Genomic DNA, 23,430 nt, shown 5'->3' with positions numbered 1-23,430 from the left:
CGTTGCAAGAATTGAATTTTAGGAAAATGGTATTCTAAGTAATCAATTTTTATCTCGGAAACTAAACGTCGTACGAATAAATTGTAAATATAAAAAAGGTTCTTTTAGTCGTTCTCTATAAGGTGATATTTTTTTTTTTTAAATTCGATCGTTTTTCTTCTTTTTAAGATAACGGCAACAGGATCAGACTACAGTAATACAGTATGAAGAATAATTTTGTGACGTAATGATGTAAAATATAGTAAAAAAGTTTATTTTGTACGTAGGCCGTAAATAACAAGATGGAATTTGATATCTTCCACGAAAATTGCCTGGTAGAATATACGCGATGCAATGCTCATCTTGTTGTTCAACTGCGCAGTCAAAGAGCAATCAAACCTACGGACAGAAGAGATCATTGGTACAGACTTTCTATTTCTTCGAGGGACGTAATGCACGATCACTCGACGTGAATGTCGGCCCACATGTCGACACGACTTCTATCGAAAGGTTCCATAAACCTTAGTAACGATCCGCTACCATTGCGCCCATTCGTGTAAACGCAGCACTTTCTGTGTCACTTGGATTCGTGGTGTTACCATCTCTGGATTGTAAGAATCATAATATTCTTTCAAAGAAGATGATAGGGGTATAATGAGAAAATTCAGAGGTGTCATCATTTTTTAAGGGTTCGCGACATGATTGTATTCGATGAAACAAAAATATTCGGAAAATATTAATTTTCTTTTTTTTTTTAAGTATATTATTCAACGTCGCATGGCCACTTAGGGTATTGACGGCCACGTTTGTAAGTAATGACCGATCACGTTAAGTCGTCATGTGTCTACAAACTGGAGTAGACCGCTCGTTCCAGCCAATATGCTATAGTAGTATATTAGAGTACACAATACATATACATATAGATATTTCTGACCTCTATGTATATTTATAGGAAATTTGAATGTGCAAGAAACTAAAAAATGCAAACAACATGCAAGAATAAAAAAAAAAGGATTAAAAGAAAAGTTCATGTTATAATACTTGCAGAACAAAAATAAATTCCTATTTTCGTTCAATTTTTGTAGGCACGTTCGCGAAGATTTTATTTTGCATAAAGATCCGGAGTTTAGTCATTAGTATATGCTTCGAAAGTACAACAATAATTTTTGATCACAGTTCCACCGAAGAAACGACATCTTGTGTGCACCAACCTAATGCATGTAGTGCAAGCTTCCCTATGAATATTTTTGACCTTTTTTAAATCTTGCATCTTTATCTGTAGTGTCGTATCGAAATAAAGTGGTGTTGAGAAGGGAAACAGGGAGCTGCCGGGGAGGGGGGGGGGGGGATGTCGTCAAAGTAGCGTCTGTGTTCGTAACGTTCTGTCGTGACGTATCCGAGCAACGACCTCTGGAAACAGAGGGATCAGAAAGTAAAAGAAGGAGGGTTTAGCCAACCCTAACAGGTGCCACCTGAGGCTTTTATTCGGTTACATATACATAAGTGACACAAAGGACGGGGGGAGCTTTAACGAGGAAATGAATAAAACCGAGTTTACCCGCGGCTCCACTAATTAAAAGTACTTTGTTCGTTGCAAATTACTTTATGGATATATTCAGTACATTGTGACTAGAAACGCCTTTCCAACGTCAAAGCCTGTGTCTATTGTAATAATGGTTGGATGCAGCCTTCTTGCGAATTACACTCTGAGAAAATGATTCCAAAATATATTTTTCAATTGTTTCTCTGTGTTGAAATGTAAAATATATGCAGGAGAAAGGGGAACGAAAGAAAAATTAGCGTAATTCAAACATTGTATAATTTATTAGTCACGCGATTATTGAGAGATAGTTTGTGCTTGTGCTAAATTGTGCTTCATTATTTGTTTCTTCATATACAGGGTGTCCCAAAAATGTTGTAACTCCTTGAAAGAGGTGATTCTGGAGGTGATTTGAAACAACTTTTTCCTTAGCGAAAATGTTGTCCGAGGCTTCGTTGAGGAGATATTAACGGAAAACACTGACCAATCAGAGCGCGCGGATACCGTTGGAGCGGCCGCTACGAGCGAAGGCTACGAGCTAAGCGGCTGCGTGAATAGCCTTCGATGCACGTTGAGTCATTTGTTCGCGTACAAGCGCAGCCGCTTCAGCTCGTAGCCTTCGCTCGTAGTGGCCGCTCCGCCGGTATCCGCGCGCTCTGATTGGTCAGTGTTTTCCGTTAATATCTCCTCAACGAAGCCTCGGACAACATTTTCGCTAAGGAAAAAGTTGTTTCAAATCACCTCCCGAATCACCTCTTTCAAGGAGTTACAACATTTTTGGGACACCCTGTATATATTTACTACGCATACATCGTTATCAGGTTTAAGCCTTACATGCAAGGTATAAATATTCATAAACTACGTAAATATTCATTAATCACGTGCAGATTCGCGTGAAGATCGTAGAATTCACTTATAATTAAATGTAAACAAAAACATTTCTTATAGTAATTATAACATAATAATTTTGTATAACATAATAAAAGTTAATTTCAAAATCGTGGGTTCGAATTCACGTGCCTTATTTTTCGTTTGGACTCCTACATAAAATACGTGCACTACACACCGTTCGTAACTGTAAGAGCTAATCGCAACGTTCGACGAGAATACAAACAACCAAAATCACTGCTGTGTTATTTTATTTGTGTCATTGGAATATGAGAAATATGTCGAAGAATGAAACAGGTTGCGCACCACTGCGATACGGGGGTTAACAAGAACGCGGCGTTGTACTGCCAATGTCATAATCAGGTGCCACGAAAGAAATCCCGTATCTTCCGTCCATCGTGTGTTTGCATATTTACATGTAGGCTAATATCTTGCTCGCGGTCCAAGTTTCTCACCACGTGGCGTGTGCGTTCCGTGCGAAGGGTTGCACTGGTTCGCGCGTGACCAGTCCTAAGCCGCTAATTATCGTCGCGTATTGACCCTGGGAGAGCTGCAGCGAACGATAAGAGGCAACAACCGGGGCAAGTTAATCGGGGCCAATGGGATCGCAAACGGGGGAACGTAAGGAAAGGAAAGGAGTCAAGGCGAGGCCGCCAGTCATTGCACTCGTTAGAATTCGTTCTGTCGATGGAAAGGTACACATTTATCACCAGAATGCGGATTTTTATGCGTCTATGGTAAGTGAACATATGGGGAAATCTATGAAAACGTTCAGAAACGAGAGATTGTATAAAATATCAACGATAATATACAATACGCGTTAAATCGTTTAGAAAATAGGACAAACTTTTATTTAAGCTTACATTCTTCTTCTGTATCTGTGAAAATATGGATTTGGATAAACATCTGCAATCTATATATATATCACGAACGTGTAGCCACTGTATCCTATAATGTGTTAGTTGCAAATGTAGGAACATAATACAATAGTAATAGAATTATACAAACAGTGATAGTAATAAAGTTACACAAAAGTGACAATAACGAAATGGTACATGTGACGGTAATAAAATTATATAAATAACGAAAATAATAAAATAACAAAAACGTAAAAATGATATCACTAATAAAATTTTTATTTTGCATTCAGCTTAGGGAAGCATTCGTTTCACGAGGAATATAAAGCGGTTTCTTTGGTCGATTGGACTACAGATAAGATCCGTGTTGTTTCATAGTTTGCGCTGAAGAGTTACGTAATTAACGGACCGGAGCTGACATTTATTTTAACTCGTGAATCGTGGCAGCACGTAACGTCTGCGTTTGCAGAAGAAATTAGCCTCACATTGAAGACAGTAGAGCATAACTGGCTGTCATTTGGAAAGTTAGGTCAACAATACGAATCAAGTACATACAACATAGAATTCCAGTCGTGTATTATTTAACGTAGCTGCTAACACATTACTTCATAGATCACCATCGCAGAAGAAGGCTTTCAATGGTAAATAGATTTCTTCGGAATGTATAGAATTAACGTGTTCTCAATTGAACGTATTATTTCACAATTCTAGTGCGATTATTGATACGTAGAATGTAATCTGTTAGATTAATTGGAACGAGTGAATTGAAATTTGTAATCACTCTACTTTGATTACATTCAGTTCGATCGAAGAGCTAGAGTATATCCTTGAATGCATCGAGAATACTGTTCTAAAGCATACTCGGTTCCATTGACTGCACTTAGGTATTTCTTGAACTGTAGAAAACACGAGAGTTCTTTGATCTGTAAAACCTTCTAGTGGAATTGAATTCTTTTTTAGGTCATTAGTTATTATAAAAGTATCGAATTCGTCGTCGTCTTTCTTTGAGAGATTGTACATTTTTATACATTTATTTAATATTCTTTTATTATATTGTAATTTAATTTGTTGTTGTATATTTTTGTTACATTCCATTTTATTTATTAAACAAGGAAAATCCGTTATTTCGCATAAACTATGCAATACATATAAATTATAGAAATATAAAACTGCTAGTAACAACAGCGATAATAAAAATCTCTTTTTTTTTTTTTAAAGGGTCGACAAATATAGGTAGAAAGCCTCGTAAATTCTCCTTTTTGCAATCAAAGAAATTCTTGATTTAGTCCATTGAATAAACTCGATTCTCGATGACGAAGTAAACCGTAGGTTGCGGCCAGCGGGAGCAAGAGCAACTTCCTGTAATAACAATTACTCATCCAACATGATAAACGTCCCGCTTGATCATTTGTAACGAGCTTCTCGTACGTTGCTTTCTTCTTCAAACTTGCGACGAAAGAGACTTTCCTATTTATACGTTGACTCTGACGTGGTCGTTTTAGTGCAAACTGAACAACTTTTACGTTTACGATCCGGTCGTAACTCTTTGCCGGAAATATCATCTGTGTTCCACGATTACCTAATCGCGGTTCGTGAATTACTGCGCATACCTATCAAGATTGACTTTTAACGATGCTCAAAAGTCTTTTGATGATCGGATAATTTCATAAACTGTTTATCAAAAACATGTTTGCTATTCATTTTATTTTACTTCATTTCACATCATTTCGTTCAATTTTTATACAATTTAATGTGAATCGTGATGTCGTTTAGATTCACCACAATTACTTTATTGTTGAAATTTCAATGCGCTCTTTAAATATATTTCATTAATTTTGTTATTCGAAAAGTGCTTCTTAAATGGAAATTGGCTCATATGATTTATAATTGAATCAAAGAACAATCAAGTAAAGTTTTGTTAAAATTGTAAGTGAAGATATGGGAGAATCTATGAAAATATTCATAAACGAGAGAAAATATAAAATATCAACAATAATATACAATACGCGTTAAATCGTTTAGAAAATAGGACAAACTTTTATTTAAGCTTACATTCTTCTTCTGTATCTGTGAAAATATGGATTTGGATAAACATCTGCAATCTATATATATATATATATCACAAACGTAGCCACTGTATCCTGTAGTGTGTTAGAAAAATTCGAATTGGTTCCATGAAGTATTACCATGTTTGGAGTGAAAATTTCTACCAAATTTCAAGCGAAGTTTTATTAAGATCCTTCATTAAATAAATCCACGGAACAGCCACTTTAATATACGTTACCTCGCGATGCACGACTACCGTCTTCAAACATTGTATCTCGATGAATTGATGAAAATTAATTTCGATCGTCGTCCATGTTTGCGCGCCGCCGAGTGAAAAGATCGTCGATGAAATGTGTACGGGTGGATTAAAGGGATAACCCCCAGGCAGATCGAATATTCATCCCGTTAACGGCTCTCGATGCAGACGAGGTCTCACAGAGAGTGTCGAGTGTCGTCTTTACACTCGACTCTACTCCGTTGCAAATTACTTTCCCACGTGTTCGGCCGTGCTGGATATCACATCATAAAGTCGTTGCTGCATTCAAGTACGAAAGTGTTCGAATCACTCTTGGCGCCCAATGCCATTGAAACAGCAACAAAATATTGCAGTGGATACCTTTATCCCTTTACACTATGAGCTCACCTCCAATGTGACGATAATATTTTTTCCAAGAATTTTTAAATCGCCTCTGACGTGACACTTTGTACAGTTAATGAAACTAATTAAGGTGAAAACACCAGTAGTTGTCACGTTGAGATGGACTGCGAGATTTGGAGAAATGACTAGAAGGTTTTTTCTCGAGTAATGTTAATTTCGTAGATTTATTTGTCTTCATCTTGCAATTTCTCGTGCTTCTCTGCTTTGCTTGACGAGGTAAAAATTGTAGACGTGCGAAACACCGAAGTAACGTGATACTGAAATATATGTACAATAGATATGGTTTAATAGTTGGCATGCAATTGATTACTGGATATGGAGCGTCGACTACTAAAATTTGTTTAGTAATTTGTTTAATAATTTGTTTCAGTAGTTAAAAGAACAGTTCGTATATAAAATTCTCCGAGACGCGTATTCCTAAATAGTAATTCATTCATTCTCAGTGGTCAGTTCAATACGATTCAAATTCATACGGTTATAATTACCAAGTCACTGGTTATGATGCCAGGTCAACGAGCTTACCTTCTTAATTTTTTTCGTACGAATTTAACAGACAGACGCAATGTTAATCGATTGTACATTCTAAACTTTAGGCTCTAGACTCTAAATTCTAAATTCTAGACTTGTTAGTCTAGAAATGTTTCGCAAAAATGTTTCAGGTGAAAGTTGTTTAGGTGGCGAAACTTTTATTTTTCCCAAGGGACAAGAGATTTAATAACAGATTTAATTTGCTGTTGCAGGTCACAAGAGAGCGGTAAGCGATCTTCCTAGGAAAGCCAGAAGAGTTGCCCCGCGTCTGGCGAAAAGATGCCGCTTCCAAAGCGACTGGTGGAGCCAGTGCTGGTCGCACGCGGCACCATACCCGAGGACTTCCCGTTGCCGTCAGAGTTAGAGGCTGTGACCAATGGAACCTTGGCCAACACCATCAGGCAACTGTCCAGTCTGTCGAGGCACGCCGAGGATTTGTTCGGCGAGCTTGCGAGGGAGGCTCACGGATTGAGCGACAGGGCGAACTCCTTGCAAGCCAGGATAGATCGGTTAGCCGTGAAAGTTACTCAACTCGACAGCAACGTGGAGGAAGGTTCGTTGGCTAATTGATTATCTAACGAGACGCGTTCATTTTCAACTACTATAACTTGAAATAGGTGGTTTTCTAAGGACACACTTTCTCTCAAGGTAGTAGTCGTTTCCAGCTAGTCACGTTGAAAAGTGTTATTTGAAAGTTTCGTTAAAGTACAGTCTTACTGTTTCTCGTAATACTCGAGAAATGATTGTGTGAATTCTTTCAAGTAACGTAATCTAGTCGTGAGGATTCAAAAATTAAGACGTTTCATCCTCGATCTGCTAGTTGACTATTCTAACAGATTGTGCTGTAGATAGATCTACCAGTAGAAGAAAACTGTCGACGTATGGCCGATTTTTAATCTCATTTTTAATTTTGATGCAATAATCTACATATAGGGACTACGGTATTGTCTCGAAATAAGCAACTCGGTCAGGATTGACGAGTTGCTTATTTCGAGGCAGAAAGTAGCTGCTCATTTCTAGGGAATACCGTATTTCAAACGGTGTGACGCGTTCTGGGCAAGATTCGATAAAATAGCTCTATGGAAGAGTCCGCTAGATCTATGACGTAAAGTTATAATTTTTGTTCTTTATGATAAAATAAAGTAGACCTTTACATTGAATTAGACACTCAGTATATCACGTACCTTTAAAGCTTACATTTGTTTATCACTAAATGTGGAATATAGTGAACAACGTAAACGTGTATTTATGTACAAGAGATCATGTGTCTTAAATTAAAACTGCATACATCATCCGATGATTTCATTCTGTATGAATTTATCGTAAGAACGCGGTACGATCGGATCGCGAGCAGAATTTAAACGATTGAAAATCCATTCGTGACTTGTCTCTTAGCATATACTCGCGAATTGCATCTCGACATCACTGATATATTCATCAAATAAGAATTGTCAAACTTAAAAACAAATTATATTTTAATACAAGATAATTTTGTGTACTAATTAATAAGTTTAATCAATTTAAAGAGAGTATAAGAGGCTAAGGTCTAAGAGCGAGGAAGTGAGGTGGATAATTTTGAGATATTGTCATATGATTAATTTGATTTTTCAAAGTATAATAATTTTAGAAAAAAGAAACGACTGGAACTGAAATTTCTATGCTAATATGTTTCGTACAGTAATAATTAATTAATCAAATTAAATATATTATTTATCGAGGATCTTAAAAGAGATAGCAATAAAGAGCAGCTGCTGTATTTTTTATGAATCAAATTGTTGAGGTTCAAGAGCAAATAAAATTTCTACTAGATAAAGTCAAATTAACAGATAAATGTCTTCGTACGTCGAATACCGCTGCGAATCAGAGCCGGACAGTAATTGCTTCATGATTACTTTTGCACTCATCGCTCATGATTGTCAGATCAATCAATAATGATACACTTGTAGCATGCTATCATAAATCAGTTACCTGTAATCTTCCAGAGCTAATCATATCTACTTAATAATCAGATATTATGCATTAACCATTATTCATGATGACTGATTATTCATTCGTTGTTAATCGTTAATTATGATTACTCAGTAATCGTGATCATTGCATACATTTAGTCTAATAATGATACAGAGTAAGTATAAGTCGAATAAAGTCAACCGACCGTTCAAGGCTGTGTTATAGTCGGGTATCGGAGATATTAGCAAAAATATAAATAACCAGGATTATTTCGAAGGGATGTATCCACCCTTAAAATCATTTTTGGACCAAAATAGCCAAAATGGAAAATTTATACTACCTGCCATTTAGAATAGTGTAAATATAAATAAATATTCGAGTTAAATAAAAAATCTTAAGTAAAATAATTGATAAATGTGAAAGTTATAGCGGAATTACTAGGAAATCTCCTTTTCCTAAAAACGTCGACCTGTTAAGTGTTAAGAGTCCATGTACACCTACGATCGCCATGAAATCACCTGTGAGAGAGATCTTAATTTATTCACGATCATTACTATCGCTAATGTGTTCATTTGTTTATGATCGTTTTCAAGTCGTTCGTATTTTTTTTTGTAATTTACTATTCCATTGTTTGTTTTTCAGTTTCGTTACAAGATATACATATGAGAAAAGCGTTCAAGAGTTCAGTGGTGTTCGACCAGCAAGTTGTCTCCAGGGACACCATGCCAACTGCGATGATGGAGACCTACCATCAATGCGACACACCGCCTCCCCTTGATAAACTTAATGTTTACAGGTACTTGGTTTATTTTGTCCTAATAGGTATTAATTTCTTAATTTAAATCTAGGATTACTCTGTCAAGCTTAATCTATCAAGGTTGCCTGAGACCTAGCAGAATTAGACAGTGCCATTGAACACATCTACAAATTAATTAATTGGCTGGAATTAAGTGAATACTTAATGACTTGTGGAGCAACTAGGAGAAAAATTAATAATAATTTAGGTTGCTTATATTCGTAGTGAAATTAAAATTTAAGATCAATCTAGAATATTCATTATTAAAATATTAAGTTAATTCACAGTTAAAATATTAAAAATACCTGCACCGACATTATCATACAGTAACATTTTTATTTTATACAGTATTACCAAGCAATGTTTCATATTTTTATTAAAATACATTTTTCTATTGTTTTCAGGGAGGACGGTAAAGACGGGCTGAAGTTTTACACGGATCCCAATTACTTCTTCGAGCTGTGGAGTCAAGAAATGCTCAAGGACACAGAAAAGAAATTACACGATCGGGGGAAAAAGGTAAAAAAAAACGTTGTTCCTCCTGTATTTCTAAACGTGCACCTCGAATTATGTTCTTTTTTTTTTTTTTAAGTAGTCATAACAGAGAAGGCTGCTTTCGATTTAAACTATTATTTTTATATTTTTTTTTACGACTGTCTGTGAAATGTATTATTCTATACACCAGTGTTTCTCAAACTGGGGCTCGCGGATCCTTAGGGATTCGTGAATGATTTTCTTAATACTTTACAATAAGTAATTACCAAATAGTGCTAAATAAGTCTTCAAAAAGATTTATGCGAAGTACACAATGTTTAAATAAAAAAATATGATGCTATAAAAATTAAACAAGAAGGTATTTTATTACTTAAATATAATTTTTCAAAAAACCGTATTAAAATTTATGTAATAAATAGTTTCATTTTGCTCGGAGAAAGTTCATTACAAGTTTTTCTTCATCGAGGATGGTCTGCGGATGCTTGACGATTCGTAAATAATTTTCTTAATCTCTTCAATAAGGAAACTTGGAATTCTGAAAATCCATCCATGCTCGGAATGTATTTAATGATAATTTTATTGTACCCAGAGGTGAGGGGATCCACCACAAGTCTTCCCTTTAATCGAGGTGGTCCGCGGCGTAGCAAAGTTTGAGAAACACTGCTACACACGATTATCTAAAACTAAAACATTACCGAGGTGCGCAGTATCACGATACAATAACACATCTTTTTTTTTTTTGTGTGTTTTTTTCCTTTGAATACTTCTAAGTTTATGCGACGATTCTAACAATTGAAACTGTCCCCTTCCGTTATAGACCGAGTCTGAATATGCCGAACCGTTCAGAGAGGCAAGTCGATGGTTTGGATCTTTGTAGTTTTTTATTACCCTTACCCAGTTTTAATGAACTATCGATCAACAACCACTCACTCATACATAATCAATGCTCACTTCTTTGTGGTTTTTCATTAACCGACCTTTATTGCGCTGATAGAGATTGCGCTAGATGCTCGCTTGACAATTTTTGTAGTCACTTATGCTAGGATTAGCCAACGACATTCCATTCTTCAATGTTCGTCTTTGGCGAAGGGTTTCGTTGCGTAGACCGAATGCGAGATTGTATCAATCATAGATATGGGAAAAATTCTTATTTCGAATAATTAATACAAGATAAACAATTTCTCCATTTCTTTTTCGTTGAATCAAAATTGGACTTCGAATTGTAGAAGTATATATCTTATAGTAAACGAATGAGGATCTAACTGGTACACTCTTTTTTTCTCTATGTCAGTAACAAGCTTATATTTTTTCTCTTGTTTCATGTATTTTTTAGTAAAGTGTAATGAAATTCCTGAGTTCCATTTTACTTTGGATTATTTAAAAATATAACCGATAAATAAAATTAACTTCACGAATTAATGTTTATACGTTTGATTTTAGTCTTCATCTAAATAAAATTGGAATAAAATTTTTAAAAAGTGTTAAAATTTACTTATATTTATTCAACGGTCTCTACTACGTTCTCTTAATGCTGGAGAATCATTGCGATCCGGTTGACCTTTGAATTCTAGAATAGTTTAGACGCGATTCGATCTACGCAGAAGCGCCCTTTTGACTCGAACCCTTTTTTTGTAAACGAGTTGTTTCCGAACTCAACTAGTTTTGTCTTATTACCGTCACTATTGTCGATCACTTTGTAATGCCGTTTTGTGCCAGTCATGCAACCGTTTGATGTACTCAATAGAAGTTTCTCATCATCATTCACGAGCCATCCTAACAGTTGATGCGATACCTTCACGATCTTGGATCATTTCAGGATTATTTTGTTTCCGATTTCTCATGTTTCACACGTAGGAAATAAAATTGCCAACGTCGAAATCTTTAACCGTTGAATCCGACGAATGACAGACACGTCATCCTCGCCAAATATTCTGGACGAACTTCTTTTATTTCCTACGAACATTTCATGTTCGGTGGTTGATCTTGGTTCCGTTAAACTTTGAAACCGAATGATTTCATCGTTTGGCGACGGTAATCGAATTTGTTGGATTCATTCTCGTCAAGTAATTTCATGATCGGTCATGTTCATTAACCCTTTCTGTCTTGAATTATTTTTACGAAGAAAAATATTTTACATGAAAATATGAAGTGCATTAATGCAACAAATTTATTGAAAACTAATCGAAAAGCACAGATATTATGGGATATCATTTGGCATCGTTTGGGAAATTTTATAAATAACATCGGAAGTTTTGAATTTTATCAAAGTTGTAAATATTAATGAAACTATTGAAATGTCCCTTATTGAAATAAAATATGTTCTCTAAGTTGTTTTCTGTATTTGCTTGTGTTATCCACAAAGTTATACCTAAACATGGAAGCATAAAATTAAAAAAAAATATGTATAACGGAAGAATATGTTACCATAGAATACCACTTAGTTTCCCAATATGAATTGAATCTAAAAATAAAATATAATCAGTACATGTACAATGTACATATACTGATGCAAAGCAAGTAATTTCAGTGGCATCCTATTTTCAGTTATTATAATAACTCAACTAACATTTGTTGGTAATAATATTACTTAAGTTGCCAAATGTTTACACATATCTTCACACATTAATATCGTGAAATATAGTTATTTAGAAATTTATATGTGAAATTGCGAGATTTAACGTCCGCGATTACCTATGCCATACTGAATTATTTGTACAGAAAGGGTTAAATTAATATTCGAGAAACAATCATCTAGTCCCCACGAACATCCCAAAGCCTTCGAGAATTCGTCGAGCACTCACACGCGTCCAATAGCAACGAAAGCATGAAATATATCTGTACGACACTTTGCATTATGAAAGAGTATGGATCAACCATCGAGTCATGCTTGATTGATGAAATTAAGCTTGTCTTGCACCTCTGCCGCGACACACAAGCTAAGCAATGATTTAATAAAGGATATTTTTGCGTCACAGCCGCACAGGCCTCGGAACGAGGGTGGTGGTGGAGGTGGCGGCAGACACAAGAAGCGTATAAGGCAACCGCATAATACAAGAGAAAGGCAGAGACAGTTAGCCGTCGGTCATGGCGAGTACATTATGCCAACGCAAGGTGTTCAATACAGGGCACCTCACGGTATACCTGACGAATCGTTGCTGGGTATGGTGATGACTGAACCACGGCCACCCAGGCCGAACAGCATCGAACTTAGACGAAGTTATCCGCCCGAGGAGCAACACTTGTACAGTCCACCTTCTTCTGATCATTATAGGTTTGTAACTCTATGCGACGTTTCCTTTAAAATGTACTTGAGATAGCCACGAGCAATGTCTTGTTAAGAATTGTAGAGTAGAAGCACCAAAGGTACCGACAAGAGGACGACTTTCAACCTATCTTCTTTCAATTTTACTTTACACCCGCAAAATGGTTCATCGCAGATTCTTGTTGCTATCTGTATAATACTAATACCTTCACTACCGACTTATTTAGAAAGAGCCTACACCTTAAAAGAGGACTCTCTATGTTTATTCAAAGTTGTTAGCCAAGTTGTTTTCTGATACAATTTCTTTGTAGTCTTGTAAACACATTTTCATTGTGTTGCCCATGATAGCAACATAATGACTAGAAGGGTCTGTATTGAACCATTCTGCACACGGAAGTTAAAATGAGAGGATAGGTTAAATTCTTCAGTTGTAGGTAATAAAGGCATTTTTCTCAATAAGATTTTTTACAAATAAACATAACAATAAAATGACTTTTTTTTTGGAAATAAGATGATTAATTGTATATACTTATAAAGAGACCTTGCACTCAAATGATGAAAAAGAGGAATAATAATTTATGATACTTCTCCTAAAACAGAGCAGGCAATTACGTGGCCCAGGGTTATGAAGACAGTTTGTACGGCTCACACTATGGCACGAGCCAAGGACAAGCGGGTAGCGAGACGTACCAGAGTCCTGGTGGTCAAAGTACCCCAAGCAGAAGTGGTAGGTCACGTCCCTCTCAACCACCACCAGCTCCACCAAGTAATACATCTAGCAATTCAACGCCCACTGTAGCCTCTGCTAACAATACACCAACGCGGGGAAGGTCAATGAGTACGAGCAGGGACACGCTTCCACCACCACCTCCGCCGCCTGGTGAAACTATGTCTCCACCTCCTATGAATGGTAATTCCAACATCAAAATTTCTATTCGAATATTTTCATCCATAATTAAATTTAAAAAATATAGCTTACTCTTCGTTCAGTAAATGTATTACATTGAGGGAAGGTAACTACTCTTTCCTTGTTAGTATCGTAGAACGACAAAAGTTACAGACAATCTATTTAAAATGAGAAGATATTGAAATAGTCTGAACAATTATTAATTGTGTAATCCCGTAAGCAATACTTAAGTTTAATTTTAAATATCGTCTGGAATTCTCGTTGTTCGAAAATACCAACAATGAAGGAATATATCTATATTTATATTTTCGATTAATTGATCCATTGTTACGGTTTCAGGTTCTATACCATCACACCTATTGAATAGGAATGGAAGTCGTTCAAACAGTCCGTTACCCAGTCATCACTCCACTCCCACACCACCAAATCATTCTACTCAAATCGGACAGGATGAAACCGATCCCGCTCCGCAAGATTTACCGCCACCACCCCCAACTCCTGATCCCACACCGCCCAGACCTATTTCACCACCTTGTAACATTCCACCCCCTCCACCACCACCTCCGCCACCGCCTGTTGCGAATGGACCCACGCCACCGTTGCCCCTAACCAACGGCGATATTGCTAAAATGATAGCGACTAATCCACCGAAGCTGAAACCCCTGAAACCTTTGAAGAATATGGACGGGCAATTGAGGAAGCCCGTTAATCCAAATATCCCCCTTGTCGATCCACGAAACGATCTACTTAAAGCAATTAGAGACGGTAATTATTCTATCATTCAGTTCATCGATGTTAACCCTTTGCGGTCCGTCCGGATCTCGACGTAGCCCACTGCCAAGAGTAATTTGTTTTGGAAGTCGAATGTTTACAGTATAATTATTAGGATGACCCTGGAAAAATAATGTTTTGGAAAATACAATCAACCTTTTGTGCTGGAATGACATGCTATACAATATGACCTAATCTATAATCGGTTATCTTCAGACAAAAATAAATAAAAAATCTAAAGAATACTTCTTTTCGAAATTTCGACTGGATGTTGTAGAACAAAGTTTACAAGCTGTTTGTATCCCTAAATTAAATGTTCGCATTAAACATGCAAATGATGTCTGGTTAATAAAAAAGTCGATTGTTCATCTAAGCAAATTAAAATTGTTAAAGTGAATATCTGACGAGTTTAGCAGTCGAGAATATACTGTGTATTTTTTCAGGTATAAAGTTGCGCAAGGTGGAGAAAATCGAGCAAAAGGAAGTGGAACGCGTGAATGCATTGAACGATGTCGCGTCCATATTAGCACGACGTGTTGCCGTAGAGTTCAGCGACAGCGATTCAGCGTCTGAGAGCGAGTGCGACAGCGAAGGATGGGGCGAGCAGGAGACAAATCTCGCGTGACCAACCTCGCTTCCATCCACCGCCACTGCCACCTAGAAAAATGGCCGATAAATTTTTCTTTGTTCTTTCTTTCATTCTATATTTCGTTTGAAAACCTCGACTTTTGTTGCATGTCGCACAAGTCACAAATATTTTCTCGTGGAAACCTGCTGAATAGACAAATTTGTTCTAAATATTTTACGTGCGCGGAGGCGGTGTCGGATTTGAAAGTAGAAGCGGAATTAACGAGTTTCGTTGCTCGGTTGTTCGCGTTAAGTTGTTTTTAGTACAGAGAGCGTATAAATGCAGGAACCATTACTATAAGTAGTACCATTAAAAGTATAAATGTAATTCACAACAACGATTATTTTATTACACCATTTCATCACCTTTAACATGGTTTATTTTTTCTTTTGTTACGAACGGAGAATATTTAAAATAATTTTCTGTGTCAAATATGTTGAGGAACGTGTTTTTTTTTTTTTTTTTTTTTTTTTTTATTTTAACCGCAGGCTCAATTCGATAGCGTGTATGTAACTGAAAGGTATTATATGGAAATATTTAACATCTCTCGGACGATTCTAGAAATCGTCAGCCAGAAATCCTTTATTATTTATTGCAGTTATTAAGATCTAATTAAAAAGAAAAAAGAAAAAAAAGAAGCTATCGAGGAGTAATAGTAGACTATAATAAGGAGAGAGAGAGAGAGTCTACAAAGCATGATAAACATTTAAGTTCATGTAAATTTAGAATATTTCCGAAACACGGACACGTACACATTTTTTCCTATACCGCGAACACCTCTGGTTTTTGTTTCATTGTTAAAAATAAAAGCATAACAAATTTATGACATAGATGTAACTACATGTCTTTCCGATTCTCTGATTTTTAAGCAGAACTCAACGAAGGTAAAGAAGATTATAGAATAGTAAAAAACATGCTGATAAGAAGAAGGTACGCACATGAAAGCAGGCGTTGACCTCCTATCATTGCTCGATGTCGGTTGTAACGGAAGTGTTTCCTTATCGGCACATTCCATGCTAATACTAATACCATATAACGAAATAAACCTTATCCTCCGGTTTGAGCACTTAGTCATTCACTTACTGACCATATACACGGGGACGATTCTATATTTATAAATTTCTTAGCTATTTTCATTAATGAAACTCACCTTATTTCTATTACTCAATTATTTCCTTATCTCCTTATTTCTACCTTACTCAATCGGTTTACACTTGAAAGCTTCAGTTACTATCAACCATGAAGAACCGAGGTGTAAAAGCCTCAAATATCCTAGAGTTTACTGTCGTCTAACTATGTGTATGGTTGGTAGTGTCTTTAGTTAAAAACGAGTGCTCTATGTATATATACAGTGTACGTGAGAATGTGTATCGTACGCGAACTAAGTCAAATCGCGGAGTTGATATTTTTTTTCCTCCTTCTCGTGTTTAAGTCTGTAAAATACTTGTATCTTAAATGTTTTTGTATGCTTGACGAATAGGTAGGTACGCGCATTCTGCCACGGCGAGAGTAACGGCAGATGTTTTCCGATCTTTTCTACGTTTCCAAGTGATCTTCCATGTCGCAGGTGACTCGCGATATCGTAGAGAACAAAGGTTCTTACCAGCGAAGTGTCGAAAACCAAAATAATACTCCGTTTACTTGTAAGATGTAAGGGGAATGTAATTACCGAACGAGTGAGAGGACTCAATATTTTTTAGCGTTTAGAGGAAGAAAAAACTTAATATAGCGGGATATACTATTGTTACGGTGAGGATTACAGTTGCCAATTTTAAGCAGAAAGGATAATGATTGTGATTTATTTTGCATCGATGTTGCAGAGGTATGATGAATATTGCTATGATATGTCATGTGTATGCATCACCATTCTATATACAGAGTGTTCTGGCAATGGTGGTACAATCGGGTAGCGGACGATTCCTAATAAAAAAATAAATCGGAAGCGAATAAAGAAAATTTTCCAAAAATTGTATTCTGCACTTTTCATTTATTTTTTTCATGAGAAATTACCAACTAGTCTGTTGCGTCCTCGTTGCCAGAATACTTTTTGTATAAATACATACATACGATACATATGTTGTATATGTTGTAAACAATGTGTCATATATCTTGATCAACTTAATACCATCATTGCTTTCATATTATAATTGCAATATTATTAATCATATTATGACTTTCCAAGGTTATTTCTTTTTTTTAAATGTTAAGCTCACTAGATATTTTGTTTTTCGTAAAAATGTGTAGTACAGCTCAATAAAATTCTCAACTCAAGGATAAATATTAAGGATAAAATAGATATTGAAAATTTGATATATCAATATTTTGATGTAATTTATATTCGTGTAGACGATCGTTTAATTATATTACGCACAACATAAGCTCCTCTATAACATGTTGACCACTGGATCATTAAACATCTCTATTATGTACATACATGTACATGAATACTTGTGAAGTTAAAGTATAGTCTGAATACGTTTGTGTGTAAGAGGTAAGGTACGCTATTCTATTGAATCAAACAGTGTCTTCCTTACACATATTTCTGCATACTCAAATGAAGATATTAAGATAACCAAGATATACGAAGCACTTTGTGTATACATATTCAGGGTGTTTGATAGATTCTGTACAAACTTCTTAACATGTTTAATGCCTACTATGATGATAAAAAGGTTATACAAGTATACTTCTTAGAATGTTTTGTTAGGAAATTCGTTTTGTTAAAGACACTGATTATCATTTCGTTTGAAGTTCATATTTATGTTGTACATACTACTTGACACTCTGTAACTTAGTATGACTCTGAATATAAACACCATTGTACGTGTCCATATTTCAAACACTTTTTTAACAATTATTAGCTTCAGTTTGACCCATCGTAAGTGATACTTGAAAGATGAGTAACCATAAGGTTCTATTTACTAAAACTTATCTTTGAATTAATATACCAGTATCAATATTCCTAAGTATCCTGTTATATAATTTTTCAAACGTCATTATAATATGAAATACAGAAGCACTTACGTTTATATGCTTCGTCTCGTTTGTAGTCGTAGAATCCGTTAATCAAGTTTGTATGGAAATCCGTGGCATATCCAGTACATGTACGTATTGCTCGTTAAGATTATTGTATAATCTTATGTGTTCGATTCACAAGAATTGTTCAGGAGGTCTGTTTTTCGCCTCTCTCGTTTTAGAACGTTAACTAGATGTTCGTGAAACAGGGCGAGCTTATATTCGTCCCTTATGGGCGAAATTTAGGCGATCCGCCCTCTCGTTGGTTGGTTGAATTAGCATATTTCTTTTAAATGCGAAAGAAGTTCGATTGATTCGAATCGCGCGAATTGTAATTTATATTTAATAATAATTCATTTTTCGCTGACGTTCGAGGTCGGCGTTTTATCTTGTATAAAATATGTTACGAAGATCGAGGCGAAAGATTGCGGGGCAAATCGCTCTGTGTAGGATACGTTTCATCGGCAACGACGCGTGTACATTCACATGGTTTTAAAATATAGTCAAAACGCTATTATAACGTAACATGTAATAAGAATTCATTGATCAGTCTCGTCTGTACTGTGTTTATACATATACATATATAAATATATATACATATACATAAAACCATATATGTGTATATATGAATGCAAGGCGAGGTATTTTAAGCAGGCCGCTTGATTAATTTGCTGACTTTTAGCGATAAAAAGGAATGGTGGACACGATCCGGTGTTAATATATTTTTTGTTGAAAGAGATGTAGAGGAAATGCAAAAGTTCATATTTATGTTGTACTATTTGACCCTCTGTAACTTAATATGACTCCTCCGTATATGTGTCTATATTTCAATACATTCCAATATAGACACATACATGTTAACTTTGTTGTTTTTTTATATACCTTCTAGTGGAGAGTTTTAAGCAAGGTACAATAACCTACAGTTAACACCATTACATGATATGTCTAATTATGTGTAACTCGATAAAAGTAATTCCTGTGTTCATTGAGGATTTACACACAGTATTTTTTTATAGAGACGTCTAATGGGTCCCACAGAGTCAGCCATTTGTTATTTAGAGTGGATATTCATGAATTCGTGAAGATATAAATAATTAAAAAATTTCTTTTTTCAAATGTATAATGAAATTTATACAACGTGCTCAAATGTTGATTACATTATACGATCTAGCCATTACAAGCCATCTCGAAACCAAGCAAGTTTGCATTCTTTTCCATCACAGAAAGTAGGCGAATTGAACAGGTGGCTAATTCTGTATGCCTCACCCTGTATAATACAATTCGCAGTATGAATTCGTTAGATTGTAAGGATTACGAGCGGTAGGAATACTTTCTAGCCACTTCGCCAACTACGACACAGTATTTATCGATGATTTTTGTAACGCGACGAAACTGGGGAAGCGTTTCAGATCGCAAAAGCTTGAATATCGTGCAAGTTTGTATGAATGTATTATATCATCGTCGACCGTGCTTACCGCGAGATATCGCGTGCTAAATTATTGCGAAGCTATTGTACCTAAATAAAACGGATATTCCAAAGCTTAATTACCGTGAAGCGTTCTTTTCGTCCTCCTTCAACATTGGCGAGGTCGCGATGATCGTTTCGTGCGTTTCCTGTTTCTATTACGAACCACGTTACTCGCTCAGCTCAGACGTTGAATTTCCGCAGGTGCAAAACAAAAAAAAATGATAAATGTAAGGATGTCGGCAACGACGGGCGACGAAAATTTGTTCAATAACGATAATAAAAGAAATGTCAGCGCATGTCGGACAAAGACGCAAATGTAATAGCTCTACCGATGATTACAAATGTACGACGGTATTATTAATAATAATAAATTTGTAGCAAATCTGTACAGAGCCAAATAAATCAAAAACTTTCATAAACCATCGAAGGATACCCGATTGAGCTGTTTATTATTTCCTACTATGTAAGTTTCAAATACTGGCTTGAATTTTATATTTTGGTATCAAGAGAACATGATATGCGAAGAGGTGGCAGGTTTGCGCCTGGGAGCAGGCAACCGGCCCGACATATCTGTAAGACTAGGTTACTTAATACAAGGGGCACATTTTCGGTACATATCGGAATTCTCGCCCGATTTCACATTTTGGTATCAGGAGTACAGGATATGCGAACAGGTGGCACATTCTGTATCTGATTTTATAAATTTGCTCAACTAGTTCTTGTCTTGAAGCTTTGGTATATTCTTATTATTGAACTTTTACTTTGAAAATTTTCTTTTTAATCATATCTCTCCCAGTCTAAACGTATAGAATTGTAGACTCGTCGTTGAAAGTCGAGACAAATGTTTTCGTTGCGCCCTGTTCAAATTGCTAAAAACATTCGTGCAATATAAAATGGTAGACAGATATAATAAAATCAACATTTTATTTTGAAAAATTGAGACATACACAGATGCGAAAACAATGGTAGCACATTGGTAGCACCGATACATAGACGTTGAAACGAATTAACGTTAGGTTTTAGAGTGACTACGCGCGGGCTAATAATAATCACGCTCCTTCAATCGAGCGGTCGATTAGCAACGACAGGAATCGATTTATCATCGATCCCGGTAAAAAGAAATTCTCGCGAGCTTTTCCTCCGCGTTGCAAGATACTTGGCCGTAACAGCAATTTTATTATTATTATTTTTTGTATCATTCTTTTTGATGAATGAAAAGCACTTTTTCTCGCACTCGTTATGTCTTTTTCGTAAAAGGCAAGAAACCGAATGAACAAGAGCGCGTTTCTCTGCTCCAGTCAATCGTTACGACAATATACATATATATATATATTATATCTAAATTGGAAAGGGTATATAGAAATACGCGTATCGATCCGCGATTCAAACTTTTTTCCTTCGTGTTTCTTGAAAAAAAGACAAGAATCGTTTAACACGTCAAACGCCAAGCTTATTTTACTTGATATTCTGTTTACGCTATACTCTACCGTCAAATAACAAGGAATAGAAAATGCCTTGTACAAAACACAGACAAAGTTGGTTGAAACTCTCACACAAGACATTGGTGTAAAGTAGGAAAAAAATGAGATGGCGCGCATAACATTAGGAAATTCTGCGCTGAATGTTATGATATATGGTCCTTGAAGAGAGAATAATATAACCAAAAATGTTACAAGCTTTTACAAGTACCGGCACGGCGGTGTAGCATAAACAGAATGTTTCGATCCGTAGAAACCGAGTTGGACTAAATGGAAAGCGTAACGCGACGTTTGACGTGTTAACTATATTAATTACGTGATCGCATCCTATCCTGCCGCTTAAATAAAATTTTCACCTCATTATACTCCGCTTTTATTAATAATAATGTCTTTTTTTAGACAAATGATAATTTGCCTTCTTCATTTTAATGATACGCCATATTAAATGACTTTAGAAATATATCAGACGCGCAATTGAAATCTTACTCTCGACACGTCTCTGATACAGACAGGTAAAAGGAACTATCGAGAACATGACGGACTAACTTTCGTGGCCTCTGTGTAGCATTAATATAGTCTATCGGTATAGTAAATCAATGTAGCTTACAATTAGTCGAAGGATCAAAGAACAGTAATGCAACGAAGAACTGTCACAACGGACCAATGAACTGGGATTATTTAAGAAAAACTGGCCGTTGAGTCACACTTCTCACACAATGATGGTAGAAGTATATAAATGAGTAGATAAAACGTGGAATTATTGAGCATTATATTGTGTTCAACCTTAGGTACAGTAACAATGACCGACTTTGTTCTTATTCAAATCATGGGATACCAATGATAACAATATTAACAACCTTCCTAGGGTTTGACGTTCTGATGCTAAATCAGACTTCAACTATCCGTGATATCTTTGCTAGCAAACGGTACGTAATACAGTTTACAGCTGGACCCATGAATTGGCGCTTCTTGCTGTGCGTAATTGCTTATGCCAGAGAAAAGCTGATACTGAATTTATTGAAAAATTTGAGCAATATATCTCTGACAAGGTGACCACATGACCACACCTGTTATATTTGAATGAAATATAACAGTTGATGTAATATTATATATATATATATATATTCAAGATTTTCATGAAAAATCTCTGTAACTATAATATATAGAGGACTCCATCTTCGATTAACTTTAATTTCATCATAGAGTAGCACCTATGAGCTATGTTCTCGGTTTTGAAGTAATTTACTATAATTATGCTTATCACCCAGCCTTTATGCATGAATTTTATCATGCAGTGGCACATATTAGCTGTGCCTTACTTTTGACTAGTCTACCATAATTATGTCTATTATCTAGTCTCAGTGCTTCAATTTCATCATCTGTTAACTTCTATAAGCTTTAACTTCGATTCTGAGACAGTTTACCATACTTATAAGGCTACCAGTCAATTACACAAGCGCAGCATTCCTTTTATTCTTCTTACACAAGCACTTCGATATTTTGGATCTTATTAGCTTATAAGTACAAAGGGACTTTATTTCTTTTATCTCTTCATATAGAAGATAAAGTATGAAACAGATGAATAAAGTGGAACTTGATGAAAGGTGAATGGAAATTCTTTGGTAGAGTTTGTATTAACTAAAATACACGAATTTAAAGATGTACGCAATTTTGTCGTTCATAACTTGTACAAAATTTACTAAGAAAATTTAATTTGTTTGCTCTTTAAAAGGCTTATCTACCAAATACTTTAATATGAATTTATTACTCTAATAATCAATGAATTCACTCTTATTTGTTTTGTAAAAATTCAGTTGGCATTATTTATGATTCACTCTTTGTACTGTAGCGAAATAGTCACTTTTTTATATGAAATACCTCGCTAAAAACAGACCACCTCTGTAGGTTTTGTTATTATAAATAATAAGCGTTGCTTACAAAAGTTATACATATAATGTTAAGTAATAAATAATATGGTAGTGATAGCTTCTTTGTATACTGAAGATTTATATTAGACTTTTAGAATAGAAGTATTAAGATTTATCAATCCTAAAATTAAGAGCTTCTCAGATATCCAACTTCAAAAGTATTAGAATTTAAGCATTGCATTGCTCATTGACTTAAATGTAAATAAACAGTATAGTATTTTAACACTGTTTTCTAA

General features: G+C 35.6%; 1 protein-coding gene across 4 annotated transcripts in view; it reads left to right on the top strand.

Annotated features, from left to right (window-relative positions):
- The window catches only part of LOC128891030 (actin-binding protein WASF3), a 53,672-nt gene extending 36,400 nt beyond the window's left edge, over positions 1–17,272 (top strand). For 2 of the 4 annotated variants that reach the window (XM_054150172.1, XM_054150173.1), the window contains exons 2-8: positions 6,709–7,049; positions 9,089–9,242; positions 9,647–9,761; positions 12,713–13,008; positions 13,599–13,909; positions 14,246–14,671; positions 15,121–17,272. In XM_054150172.1, coding sequence (XP_054006147.1) covers positions 6,776–7,049; positions 9,089–9,242; positions 9,647–9,761; positions 12,713–13,008; positions 13,599–13,909; positions 14,246–14,671; positions 15,121–15,302 — 1,758 coding nt within the window. In that variant the 5' untranslated portion in view covers positions 6,709–6,775 and the 3' untranslated portion in view covers positions 15,303–17,272. Of the gene's footprint in view, positions 1–2,742; positions 3,145–6,708; positions 7,050–9,088; positions 9,243–9,646; positions 9,762–12,712; positions 13,009–13,598; positions 13,910–14,245; positions 14,672–15,120 lie in introns of those variants that run through there. The other 2 variants (XM_054150175.1, XM_054150174.1) reach the window with 2 other exon arrangements.
- Positions 17,273–23,430: the final 6,158 nt, after the last annotated feature.

Source organism: Hylaeus anthracinus, unplaced genomic scaffold (genome assembly GCF_026225885.1).
Source record: "Hylaeus anthracinus isolate JK02 unplaced genomic scaffold, UHH_iyHylAnth1.0_haploid 12001, whole genome shotgun sequence".
NCBI lineage: Eukaryota > Metazoa > Arthropoda > Insecta > Hymenoptera > Colletidae > Hylaeus > Hylaeus anthracinus.
Note: the sequence above shows the minus strand (reverse complement) of the source record. Positions and strands in the feature narration are given on the sequence as shown.